The sequence below is a fragment of the Rhyacophila brunnea genome, unplaced genomic scaffold, assembly GCF_057557595.1.
Source record: "Rhyacophila brunnea isolate RB1 unplaced genomic scaffold, BYU_Rbru_1.0 scaffold_13, whole genome shotgun sequence".
NCBI classification, from domain to species: Eukaryota; Metazoa; Arthropoda; class Insecta; order Trichoptera; family Rhyacophilidae; genus Rhyacophila; species Rhyacophila brunnea.
The window spans coordinates 6,520,434-6,533,807 of NW_028232785.1; the positions used below are offsets into that span (position 1 = coordinate 6,520,434).

The 13,374-nt window shown below is 34.8% G+C and overlaps 1 protein-coding gene across 2 annotated transcripts; it reads left to right on the forward strand.

The window, feature by feature from the left end:
• The first annotated feature begins 599 nt into the window (after positions 1-599).
• Positions 600-8,861, forward strand: LOC147076292 (uncharacterized). 2 transcript variants are annotated; one of them, XM_085941692.1, is made up of 4 exons: positions 600-821; positions 2,395-2,547; positions 4,438-4,590; positions 7,225-8,861. In XM_085941692.1, the coding sequence occupies exons 1-4, from the start codon at positions 678-680 to the stop codon at positions 8,641-8,643; spliced, it is 1,869 nt and encodes a 622-aa protein (XP_085797818.1). In that variant the 5' UTR covers positions 600-677; the 3' UTR covers positions 8,644-8,861. The 2 variants fall into 2 exon arrangements, with proteins under 2 accessions (XP_085797818.1, XP_085797819.1); XM_085941693.1 differs by lacking the exons at positions 4,438-4,590; positions 7,225-8,861 and having other exon boundaries at positions 2,395-2,714.
• The last annotated feature ends 4,513 nt before the right edge of the window (positions 8,862-13,374 follow it).

A 13,374-nucleotide genomic window follows, 5' to 3' on the forward strand; every position in this document is an offset into this window, starting at 1 on the left:
GAGTAGCAATAACACGTGCAAATTTTAAAATTTTATTTGAATTATAGGTAGGTAGGTACTTGCATAATTTAAAATGTATCCAAATATTTTTGCACTATTTCTATCAGTCGCGAGTTTTGGAAGTTATCGAGTGTATTTTAAATGTATCTGAAACCGTGGACTCGCAATATTGTCTATTGAAGCAGAGATGTCATTTCAATGAGATTTAGTGGTATATAAATATCGTTAGTAATGTATCCATACAACACATTTCTTAGATATTGAAGTCATGTAAGGATGATAAAAAAATGGGGCGGCAATTTGTCTAGGGACGTCACTGGCCGGGACAAATGCCAAACCAGCCGGACCAATGTGTGAAACCGGGACGTATGGTAAGCCTACCTATGTCCATAGGTAGTGCATTATGTCATTGTACATTATTTAAAAAAATATTTCACCAGATTGCGTGACAGATGTTATCATGAACCACAGGTTCTATCAAGTCATTCGATTAAAATTATTTCAACAATGTTCAACTATACCTAATTATTATACACAAACCATAATACAACCTGTAAATAGCAATACCTACCAAAACTTTTGTCTATAGCCTTGAATCTATTGTCACGGATGTCAATTTGATTACATAGTTTGACACGCTAGTACTCCGTGACAGATCATTGTTTTAAGGACCTAAAATGGATATAAAGCGCGAACCAGATGAATTCGACCATGATGCAGGCGGGGAGCATTGGTTTGATGTGCCAATATTGCATCCAAACAGCTCAGCCGCCATTTGTATAAAACAAGAGAATGCTGACATTCCTGGCTGCACTGTCGGGGTAAGTTTTCCATTACCTACCTACTGATTTATTCCACGAGCCTCAGTTAACTTGTTTGTTGATTTGGCCAAGCGGTCTTGTAGATCTATCGACATGTTCAACAGTGTAACAAAACTTGCTTTGCAAACAATCCCTACACATTTAATTCGTAATAATAACATCGCATGAATTTGCGTGTGAACAAAGTTTGTAATAACATTGAAACATGCCAGCTAAACCGATGTACATAAAAAATTTCACTAATTTTATCGAAACTCACTAAGATATTATAGTATATCACGTCAGAGATTTACCGCCGCTTGGCTACATTTTAATTCATTTGATAGCACTTAGAGAAACTAAAATCCGACGAACTAGTTACTGACGGAACTCATAAACTGGCCAATGACCGATGCTTCGCACACAGCGAAAATTAAACACACTTGAAAAATAATCTCATAACCTCAAACTGGACTTAATTCCTACTTCATTGCAAGATTTCTCAGTAATATCTTTACGGGAATATTCTGGCACCATGTAATTATACAGGCAGGAATATTTCTCAACTTCTGCCACATATTTTATATTAAAAATTGGATCGCCCATCTTTAACTTTTGACGTCTTGGCTTGTTATTGCTTGTTAGTTCAGTTCAGTGCTACCAATTTTGGTACTAGAAACTGGGTGACCAGCATGTCGCGTCCTCAGTGTATTCGCGAACATTTTGAAACTAAGCGAGCCGAAATTGACTACATTAGGCAGATACTGGCTGGAATTTTATGTTCAGTCTAGTCTTTTTTGAGATTCTCGTGAAGGCCTTGAAATCAATGGGGATGAACCGATAATCTATATAGCTTCCAACATATTGATTAGCTTTGATGCTGTTGGGACAATTGAACTTCTGTGAAAATTCTTAACATGCAGAAATGTTTGTTGCCAATTACAATATTCTTCGAAACTCAGTGATGTCCCGTGGGGGTAGGCAGATTGAGCGTCGCTTGGGGGCGGCAATTATCCAAAGGGCGGCAAATCGAGGAGAATTACTAGGTATATAATATAGAAACAGCTACCTAAACTTAGTAATAATGGAAATATCTTTCCATTAAAACATTCAGCTCACTGATTGGAAACAAAACGTATTAATTAGGTACTATAAAAGTTTCAACGGGATTTTTTAGTCGGGTCCGCGATGTCTAGTTTACTTCCGTTGACCTTGTACGTCACATTTTTGGAAACAGCAATTAGACGTGCATACCTAATTTAAAATTTATCCAAATATTTTTGCCAGTCTCTCGCGAGTTTTGGAAGTTGTCAAGTGTATTTTTAAATATACCTATCTGAAACATCAATGGAGACAGTAGACTCGCAATATTGTCAGATTTAGTTGTATATCTTGTTAGTAATGTATCCATACAACATATTTCTTAGATATTTGAGTCATGAAAGGATGATATTACAAAGTACTGTATAAAAAAATGTGGCGGCATTTTGGCACTGCCTAGGGGCGACATTTTGTCAAGGGATGTCACCGTCGAAATTAATACGATTTTCATCATATTATAAAATATGTAAGTACTTACCTATTTATTTTTTAGCGACCTGAAATGAACCTTGCTAATAGTAAATCTGAGAATGAGTCTGACCAAGTTACTGTCAAGGAAGAATTCGTTGAGGACACGAGACGTCAAAACAACTATGAAGATACACAACCTGTGTGCTCATATTCGGAAGACAGTCCAGTGAATCAGGTACGTAGCTACCTACCAAAAGAAAAGGGATTAGATAGGCCCTTAAGATCCACCATAAATAGTGCATATTAAACTTTCTTACTCAAAATATTTCTATTAATTGAACTAAGACCACAATTTGCAGATGGTTTTGGTTAGTTTTAAAAAATCAATCAAACCCTGCCAAACAGAACCATAATAATTTTGGTATGTTTTGGGTGATATGACAAAATTGTGAACACATTTTCATTCATTTTAATTTGTTTTCGTTGGATTTAGGAACATGTTACACATATTGTTGGTTCATTTTTTAATACATTAAGGCCATACCTCAGTTGAGGCACGGTCTAAAAAGATCGTGGCTAGGCGATGCGCGGATTGCGGGTCGCGGGTGCAAATGACGCATGCCAAACGAAATATAAACTGTCATATAAATCCAACATGCGTCCATTTAATGTTCTGTTTATTGTTATATTAGTAAAAATAATAATATATTCATTGACATGTTTTCTTTATCAAGTAAATGGGTAACGTTTTAGTCATCTTTACACAATTTAAAAATTAATACCCCCGCCACCATCACGAAACAAATTGACGTGTTCCCAGCTCGACGTTCTCTCTCCGAATTGCAGCGAGTCCAAAATTTCGTCGCGCCTATAGTTGAAAATTATTTGCCGTTTCACTGATGTATCGCCTTAAGCCCTGCCAAAACTAAATTATGAAAAGCTTTGGGCAAAAGTAATTTTTTTAAACTTTTGTCATACCTATAAATCTTATTAATGAACTAAATGGCTACCTATTCATGAAGCATTATTTATATTTTGTACATTTAAAATAAATGAATACGACAAATATTTGTGTTATTTGTGTTATTTTAGACAACGATAGGAGGTTAGAATTTCATAACAAGTTGACGTTTCAATAAATGTGTTGCTGTTTTAGGGACTAATATGTTATTGAATTAATTTTAAGTACTGGCGACACTAATTGGACATAGTATAAAGTAGCCAGTCTACAAAAAAAAAAAAAAAAGAGATATGATATAGATCAAATACTAGAAGGTTTTCTCTGCGTTCTGCTGAAAATAGCCAAGCCGCAAACAAATTATTCTTGAAATAAAATACTACTTACAATTTTACATTTTACATACATTTTTAATATCATGGTGTTGCTAAGGTGCCATTATCTCAGCCCGACATTATTGTGGACTGGCTACATTCTGCATAACTACGTTCAATTAGTCGTCAGAAAAACGTTCCCGTGGACATCAAAGAGATTGATGACCGAGAGAAGAAGATTGGGAAAAGTCCAATCTCTTAGGTGGACATTCTCCCAAACGGTCCCAAATCCAACATATCAAACCGTTCCATTTGATTTGTTCGATTCAGTTTCAACGATACGAACCTACTATAATTTTATTGACCGGGTCATTGTCGAATCAAGAGAATTATTCTAATATATATTCTAAAGATGGCGTGACCGGGTACTATACTAATTCTGAGACAAAAATATGGCAACACCGTTTGTGATACGTGGCAGTGTTGCCAACCGTACTATAATTATTATAGTATTTTTATGTAAAAGATGTAAAACAGGTATAGTACGCCCAAAATAATATAATTTTGAAAAATCGGAAAAAAAATTGGCAATAGATAAAAAATACCGCTTAAGTTACCCTGCACAATCAAAAAAAGGGTGACGTTAAAATTACTTTACAATTCAACTTTTTTGTCTAACTAAACAAGACGTTAATTTGTTGACGACAAAAAGATACCAGAAATCAACAATGTCGACTGACAGCCAAAGACGGTGGACGACCAGTCACAAGCACCACACTTTTTTATTAAATTCGATGAGCTCAAACTGATTTTATCATATTGTGATTACATAAAATTATTTTCCTTCTTTTAGTATCCTGCAGTCGGCTTAAGTGATATAAAACCTGAGACTGACCTTCAGCCCATTGACGTCAAACGCGAGATTGTTGAAGATACTGTACACCCATCCTATGACGAAGACCCTCAACCGGGGTGTTCGTATTCAGAAAACAGACCAGAAGACGAGGTACGTTCAATTGAATATTTGATGAATATGTAGTTCTTCTTAATAGGTACCCCACTATCTTGTTGTATCAGCTACCTGCTATACACACGTAGTAAAAACTATTTCTATTTTACAGCGTTTTTCTTAGCTCGTAGGTATTCTTATTTTTCAGGTGGTTCTTTGTCCGTTACAAATCTTGCAATCGATTTTTAACTAACTTCCCGACTAGCTAGACATTTGAAACTTTTAGAATACGTATATCAGAACACGATTTCAATGCATTTTTTATGATTATAATACTTTTAGCCATCTTTAAGTAGAATTAAATTCATTTTCAGTTAATTCTGTTTTGTATGAAAAGTTATTTCGACACCATTATTGGTTGCTAGGGGTCTGGGGTCCTAGCAACTAAATTATTAATATATACGTGCGTTACTATGGAAATCAATATGACATGTCAAAATGACATTTCAGTATTATTTCTATCAAGTACAAATTTTTTTGATCGTTTAAGCTAGTCAAGTCATGTTTATATGATTCAACAGAAAATATAAAAACGTACCTATATAAAAAGTTATTTTTATCTTGTAATTATTTGAAGTTATACTTCTTTAGGCGCGTTTGTAAGATCAGAGTGTATTTTTGGCGTGTGACATGACTGTAACATATAATTTATTTTTTTATACGAAAAAAAACGCACTCAATTGGATTCGAATCACCGATTGTTCGGTTATCAGTCGAATGCACTACGTTTACGCCAAAGTGTGATACTGCAATCGTGACGATTATACAGTATACTATTATAGTTTGGAATTGTTCCGTTGCCTAGGCAGCGAATTTATTATTGTCGGCCATTTGCAATTCCTTACGTAAACAAACTATTAAACGTCATATAGGCAGTTGTTACTTTAAAGATAAATATTACATAATTTAGTAATATAAGTTAAAGTGTATAGAAATAAACCAACGGCGTTCCAATAAGCGGTCTATATTCTTGAGTGTGTAATTTAACTTATCTAATCAGTGGCGAAGAGTGACTTTTGGAAAGAGGTAGGTTCTGGAGATCTGATAAAAAGAGCACTCGTGTCAGGTATACTTACGAGAAATAAGAAGATAATACGATATTAGTTACACACTAATGACAACGACACACTAATTCACTGAAACTTTAAAAACTCACTGAAGACATAAAATTGAGCGATGTGTTTAAATAACGTATTTTTCAAAACATTTATACTCATAAAAAATCATTAGATAAAATCTCTTTTTATTTTTAAAAATAACTATATTTATTAATATACGATTAAAAGCCATATAAATTATTTTTTTAAATTAATAATTCTAATCTAGTTAATAATTATTTTGGACAGAGTGCAGTCATGACAAGATTATTATGCGGGAATGTTTTAGGCCCTGCGATAGAAGCTTACCTTATTTTATACAATTAGACAAACTGGCGAATCTTGCGTGGCGTAAAGTCTATAATGAAAAAAAATCAGAATTATTTACACATTTATTTACGTCAAGACAGATGGCGCGCTGTGGTATATTTTTAAAACCTTTTCAGATTAATTTGTAATCTGTGTAAAACATTCCTACATATACGACACCTCTCGTTGGTAAAATAAATTATTTTTATAGAATATAAAATAATGAAGTTGTTGTATAAATATGTCAATATGCAATTAAAAATATTTTTCTTCAGAAGGTATGCTTTAAATAATCGCCTAGTATGGAGTCTTCGGCATTGGTACCTATAGGATTTGTTGAATTTATTTTTATAATATTCACGAAAATCAATAGATATATGTTCCGGATAGATCACCTTGATCTATCACTATTGCGTTGCGGAAATGTGTATGGTTTGCTATGAATTTCTAATGGAAATCATAACTGATTACCTCACATTGTTTGAATTTGATTGATTACTAAAATTCAATTCTCCAAGTCTTGCTTCCTGGAAAGCTGTTTTCCGATGTTATGGAGTCTGATAATATTTATACTGAGCTACGATCATTTAATAAAGATATAATTGAATTACATTTCATTTAATCACATAATTAAGTAATAATTAACTATTTCTTTTATTCAACGAATAATTCACAAGATTTAAGAATGTACCATTCTGATTATTGAACATACATAATTTTGAAAAACACTTTCTGAGAAAATATATTATAACCAATAGAAAAAATCTTTTTGAAAAGTAAGCCACTCCGTCAGGGAATAGAACCCTGCATCTCCTGGGTTTACACCCCGTCCGTCGCATTTACCTCTATGCTACGCAGTGACATACTAATTACGACAAATTTTAACTATTGGCCTTCTTAATACCCACTCATCAGCGTTCTTCTAATCAAGCTACTTTGGCAATCGGTTTTTGTTTTTATTAATAAGTATATAAAATTATAATATATTTTCTCAGAAAGTGTTTTTCAAAATTATGTAGGTATGTACATAATTGAGTATTTAATCTAAATACGTCGTTTTTATCTATCCGTGGGCTTCATTCTGACATCTTTATATGACATATTCGTCTTGCAATAATTAAGGCTCATTATTTTGTAATTCCAAGTGATGAAGAATATCATAAGTGTACAGTGTGTCTTTGTATTACTGTAAATACGGCAATAGTTAATCAAATTCTTTTTGCAGAAATCTCCTCAGCAATGGATCACAGGACGCCGCTCCCAGCGTGATAGTCCATTGCCTATAAAGAATACGATTCTTAAAGAAGGCGGTCTATGTGCATCCAAAGAGTTCTGCGAAAAAATAACCCAGCATTCAGAGATAACCATACATATCCAGAACATCAAAGAAGAATTACAGAAACCGTATTTGCAAAAGGTGGTCCAGATTAAGCTGACAAGAGTTGTACATTTTCAAAGATATTTTATTTGCAATGATTGCAATGCAGTATGTGGATCTCAAATCACGTTAAAAAGTCACAATATTTTATGCAAGAGCACTAAAGGTTTCAAAACACATAAAGTGATGAACTCCGGTGTTCTCAATATCAACAAAAGAAAACCTAATGTTGATAAACCGTATCAGTGTGATGTTTGCTCATATAAGTGCTCGTCATCAATTTATCTCGATAGGCATAAAATGGCACATACTGGTGAAAAACCATTTCATTGCGACGTATGCACATATAAGTGCTTGTCATTCAAAGATCTAAAGTCGCACAAAATGACACATACTGGTGAAAATCCATTTCATTGCGAGGTTTGCCCTTATAAATGCTTGTCATCCGGTAGTCTCAAAATACATAAAAGGACACATACTGGTGAAAAACCATTTCAATGTGATGTGTGCTCATTTAAGTGCTCGTCATCCAGTAGTCTCAAAATGCATAAAATGGCACACATGGGTGATAAACCATTTCTGTGCGAGGTTTGCTCATATAAGTGTTCGTCATCCAGCAGTCTCAAATTGCATAAGAGGACACATACTGGTGAAAAACCATTTCACTGCGATGTTTGCCCGTATAAGTGCTTGTCATCCAGTTATCTTAAATCGCATAAAATGACACATACTGGCGAAAAACGATTTCATTGCGATATTTGTTTATATAAGTGCTCGTCATACAATGATCTCAAAACTCATAAAATGACACATGCTGGTGAAAAACAATTTTATTGCGAGTTTTGCTCGTATAAGTGCTCGTCATCCAGTAGTCTCAAAATACATGAAAGGACACATACTGGTGAAAAACCATTTTATTGTGATGTATGTTCATTTAAGTGCTCGTCATCCAGTAGTCTCAAAATGCATAAAATGGCACACATGGGTGATAAACCATTTCTCTGCGAGGTTTGCTCATATAAGTGCTCATCATCCAGCAGTCTCAACTTGCATAAAAGGACACATACTGGTGAAAAACCATTTCAGTGCGATGTTTGCCCGTATAAGTGCTTGTCATCCAGTTATCTTAAATCGCATAAAATGGCACATACCGGCGAAAAACGATTTCATTGCGATATTTGTTCATATAACTGCTCGTCATCCAATGATCTCCGAATCCATAAAATGACACATACTGGTGAAAAACGATTCCATTGCGATGCATGATCATATAAGTGCCCTTCATCCAGTAATGGCAAAACAATAAAAGAACACATATCTATTGATATAAAAGCCCATCACTGTGACGTGTGGTTACCTAAATTCTCGCGATTCGACGATTTAATCATTTTTAAACGAAAACATGTATCCCGTTGAAAAGCCGGTTGTAAAAAAGAGAATTCTCTCTAAAAAACGTACGCTGTAAAGTAATCAGTAACATAATAAAACTGAAAAAAAAACACGAAAAGAGAAATAATGGTCAAGAACTCTACGATATGTGCGTAAGAATTATCATGTCCTGTGTGCGGGTCATGGTACAAAGCCGACAAAATCAGAGTAGGCTGGGCCAAAGTTCCAGTTTTGGAAACTATTAATTATTTGAGGTTGTCAACCGGTTCACATACCTGAGTTCCAATATTACAAAAGAGAACGAGGAACTGGAAGAAATAAAAGCCAGAATAACCGATGCAAATAAATCGTACTTCTCATTGCTGCCCATATTCAAATCCAGAAATGTCCATAGAAAAACTAAGACCCGGCTCTATAATACCGTCATACGCACAGTCGTGCGAGTCAAGGACGCTAAATATGAAAGCACTGCTGCTTTGAGAGAAAGATCCTGAGGCGGATATACGGACCCATGAATGATGATGGGGAGTGGAGAATTAGGTACAACACGGAACTATACCGCTTATACCACGATTAAAAACTATCCATCTTCATAAAACTCCAGACGCTTAACTGGACAGGCCATGTCCAGCGCATGCCTGAGTCACGGATACCGAAGAAAATCCTCGAAGGAAACTCAGGGGGGAAAAGACCAGTGGGAAAGCCACGCACACGATGGGGCGATAACATTACAAAAGATGCCAACCAGCTGCTAAAAATCAGGAATCGGAAAAAAACGTGCGGATGACCGTTCCGGCTGGAGGACGGAGGTGGAGGAGGCCAGCGCTCGACTTGAGCTGTAGCGCCATCGAAGAAGAAGAAGTGTGCGGGTAGAGCGTTAGGTAACTCTCGCCTCGTTGACTGAAGATAATATCGTCTGCTGTTTATGTATTCTTTGGAAAGAACGTCAGATGGTCGAGAGAACGGCGAGATTTATTGTTGAATAAAAAAGTGGTTACATTATAAATTACATAACATTATGCAAAGCACGGTGGCGACAATACCATGTGGAAAAAAATGTCCTAGGGGTTCTCTTTCCTTCACATATTTTTCTGTCGCCAAGCTAGATCTATGTCAGCCACCTGCACATTCTTGTGTACCCTTTCCCTAGAATAATTATACTTACCCCTTAATAGCGTACTTCAGTGACACAGCAAATAATTTTCAACAGTATGTGCGACGAAATTTCTCACTCGTCACCTGGACTCGCCAATCGGAGACCGCCAGTCGAAGTGTGCGTACGTCGATTTGTTTTGTCATGGCGTCGGATGAAAATATTCTTAAATCGTGTAAAGATGACTAAACAACTTTACGTATGTACTTAAAAAAGAAAACATGTTTATGAATATACTAGTATTATTGGTAATATAATAATAAACATAACATTAAATGGATGCATCTTGGATTTTTGTGACAAATGATATTTAGTTCGGCACGCGTCATTTGCACAATCTACGCATCGCCTAGCCACAATCTTTTTAGACCATGCCTCAACTGAAGTATACCTAGCCTTAAAGAAGGAGAAGCGGTAGCGATCTTTTTGATCCTCAGAAAAGTACGACTGCGAGACACTTCTCTGATATAAATTTTTTTATGTTGATGTTTGCTTTAAAAATGAATTAAGTATATAACTTATAATGATGCTAGGTTTTTTTTTTTTAATATAAACACGATGTTTAGATTAAATTTATTAAATTAAAATGTACATACATTAAGACTGATATCGATTCTATGCAAGTTTTTTGATGTCAAAATTATCAAAGGGTGACTATAAAATGTGGTTACATGTAAATTGTACGTAAAACATTTCACCGTGGCACAGTTCGCTGTGAGCTTTCATGACCATATACTATACGGTCTCCAATTTTATTAGATTCAATATGAACATTAATTCAATTTTCATAGCTGATTTTTGCAAAATTCATGAATAATTTAAGAATGAAAACCTAACATAAACAATTCAGTATATCGGCTATTTTTAAAATTTGTTTGTTGCTGGCTTCCTGTAAAGCGTATACCGACAAGAACCGTGTTTTACTATACGACCCAAATAAGTTGGACGGTGAAGTGTAATATGATGAACTGCATACGTGCAAGTTTCCGGACACGATAAAATGTACTGCTAGAAAATTGATCTATCTCGTGATTAAGTCTGCTTATATTTCACTTATGTGTGGTGTTAGTATCTTAACAAAAATATATTAGGGCGAAAGCGTTGGTTCGAACACAATATTACTTCAAAAAGCAAAGTATAACATAACCTGCAAATTTGTATGTTACGCTGGTGTCATTATCTTCAGTACGTTTTTATATAATAATAATTCTATTTATATAATAATAATAATTTTTATATAATACGGTAGGTAGGTACGTTGTAAAATGGCGCGGAATTACAGAAATTACCTCATATTGAGAAGCGCTGTTAAATCAATCAATGTTATGTTACTATCGTAATTATTCCTTTGTCAAACTTTCTCTATTTACTAGTCTCACCAGTATTTATTAAATACTGCCATATCTATTTTAATTTAAATTAACCATATTATCTAAACTCAATAATTTCTTTGATGTGACTAGTAAACTTTCCAATATCACAGTATCATAATATGACACTAAGTCCATCGTTTATATTTGTATGCTCTCTTTCCCTATATAAAGTCCTCTTATCTACATACAAATCAGTTCCAATTCATACCTCAACTTGAAGACTTTTACAGTGACTATTCTCAGTGACGTCCCGTGGGGGTAGGCAGGTTGAGCGTCGCTTGGGGGCGGCAGTTATTCAAAGGGCGGCAAATCGAGGAGAATCATTTGGTATACTTATATAGAAATAGCTACATAAACTGAGTACTTGATAAAGAATATAATATATTTCCTTTTAAAAAAATCAGCTTACTGGTTGGAAATAAAATGTATTAATTAACATAAAAGGTTTAACAGGACTGTACTTTTTTTGTCGGGTTCGCGATATCTAGTTTATTTCCGTTGCCCTTCGACGTCCTTGGTAACCAGAAACGACACGAGCACGGATGATAAAAAATATTCTACCTACTAATAAAAAAATGGGGCGGCATTATGGCCCTGCCGAAGGGCGGCATTTTGTCTAGGGACGTCACTGACTATTCTACCATTATTGTAAGTGTTGTTATTTGTATTATAAACGTGTTTTCTTAATATTGTAAACCTTGTGATCAAATAAAGACAAACTTTAAAATATTGTTTCATTTAAAAAGGTCCATAACACGATTATAATATATATTATGATTAAAGACTACATTTTTACAATAAATTAATTAAGTACCTAGTTTAAATTTCTGCTGCAGCTGACCTTCTGCATTCTTCTTTTGTACATACTTTTAATAAGTAACAGAACAATTTTTGGCGGCTAAATTTGTTTCTTTGTCCTATATCCCGTTCCTGTCCCGGTTTAGAGTTTCATAATAATAATGGTAAGCCTAACTATGATCTATCTATCGAAGTCAAATATTATGTAGAAAACTATACTGAAAATTTAAAAAAATGGTTAACCGTGGACATGGCCCTCACATCCTGAAGCAGGCCCCCAGGCTAGAATCTTTGGCGGGCCCCCCTACCTATCGCTAAAGTTAAAGTCAGTGTGACTATCTACAGTTGTATATTCCGAATAGTGTTCGAGGTAAAAATTAGGGTATTTTAATATTTTTTAATGCACCCACTTGAATAATTATGGAGTTATCGAATATTGACAAACAATAATAAAAAATTGCAACGCACAACCACATAATTAAAGATTTTAATTATGGCATAAGTGAAATAGTGCCGCAGGCGTAATTTTTTTACAATTAGTGCAATTTTGTGATGTGTTTTATCACTTGGCTGGTGGCCCCCTTAAGACAGGGCCCCCAGGCTAGAGCCCTGTCAGCCCCCCCCTTGTGGGGGATATGATCGTGTACGTTACCATTCGGCATTTAAAAATTCCAACAAGGTAACGTTGACGTATTGAAAAGTAATTGGTCAAAAAATATCAATACTTTTTGCACGTCATTAGCCTTATTTAGTGGCCCACATGCTCAGCGTAGGTCAAAATGGAGCTTTTATGGTATTTTCAGAGCTTAACCCTGGACATTTCTTAAACGTTGTAGATAATCTATTTATATACTTTTGAAGCCTTATTATCCTTTATATTTTATTTTAAATATTTGATGACTGCATAAAGTATTTTTATTACATAAAACAGTATTCTTTTAAACCTCTCGCTCTAATGACTTAGAATATAGACTTATTTCAGTACATCCATGTACAGTGGTGTTAAGGTTTTTTAAATGTATTAATATTTATACGCGTTTATACAAAACCATGGATGTCCAGGGTTATGCTCTAAAAATACCATAAAAGCTTCATTTTGACCTAGGCTGAGCATGTGGGCCCTTAATGTTAATTATTAGTGATCATGATATTATTATATTTAATTTCTATTGTTTATGATAATGCTGAGCATCGTATAGAGCAGTGCTGCGAAACCATTTCTCACCCACGGCATACCAATTCCCAGAAATCCATGGCACATCATAAGTAAAAACACATAAGTAC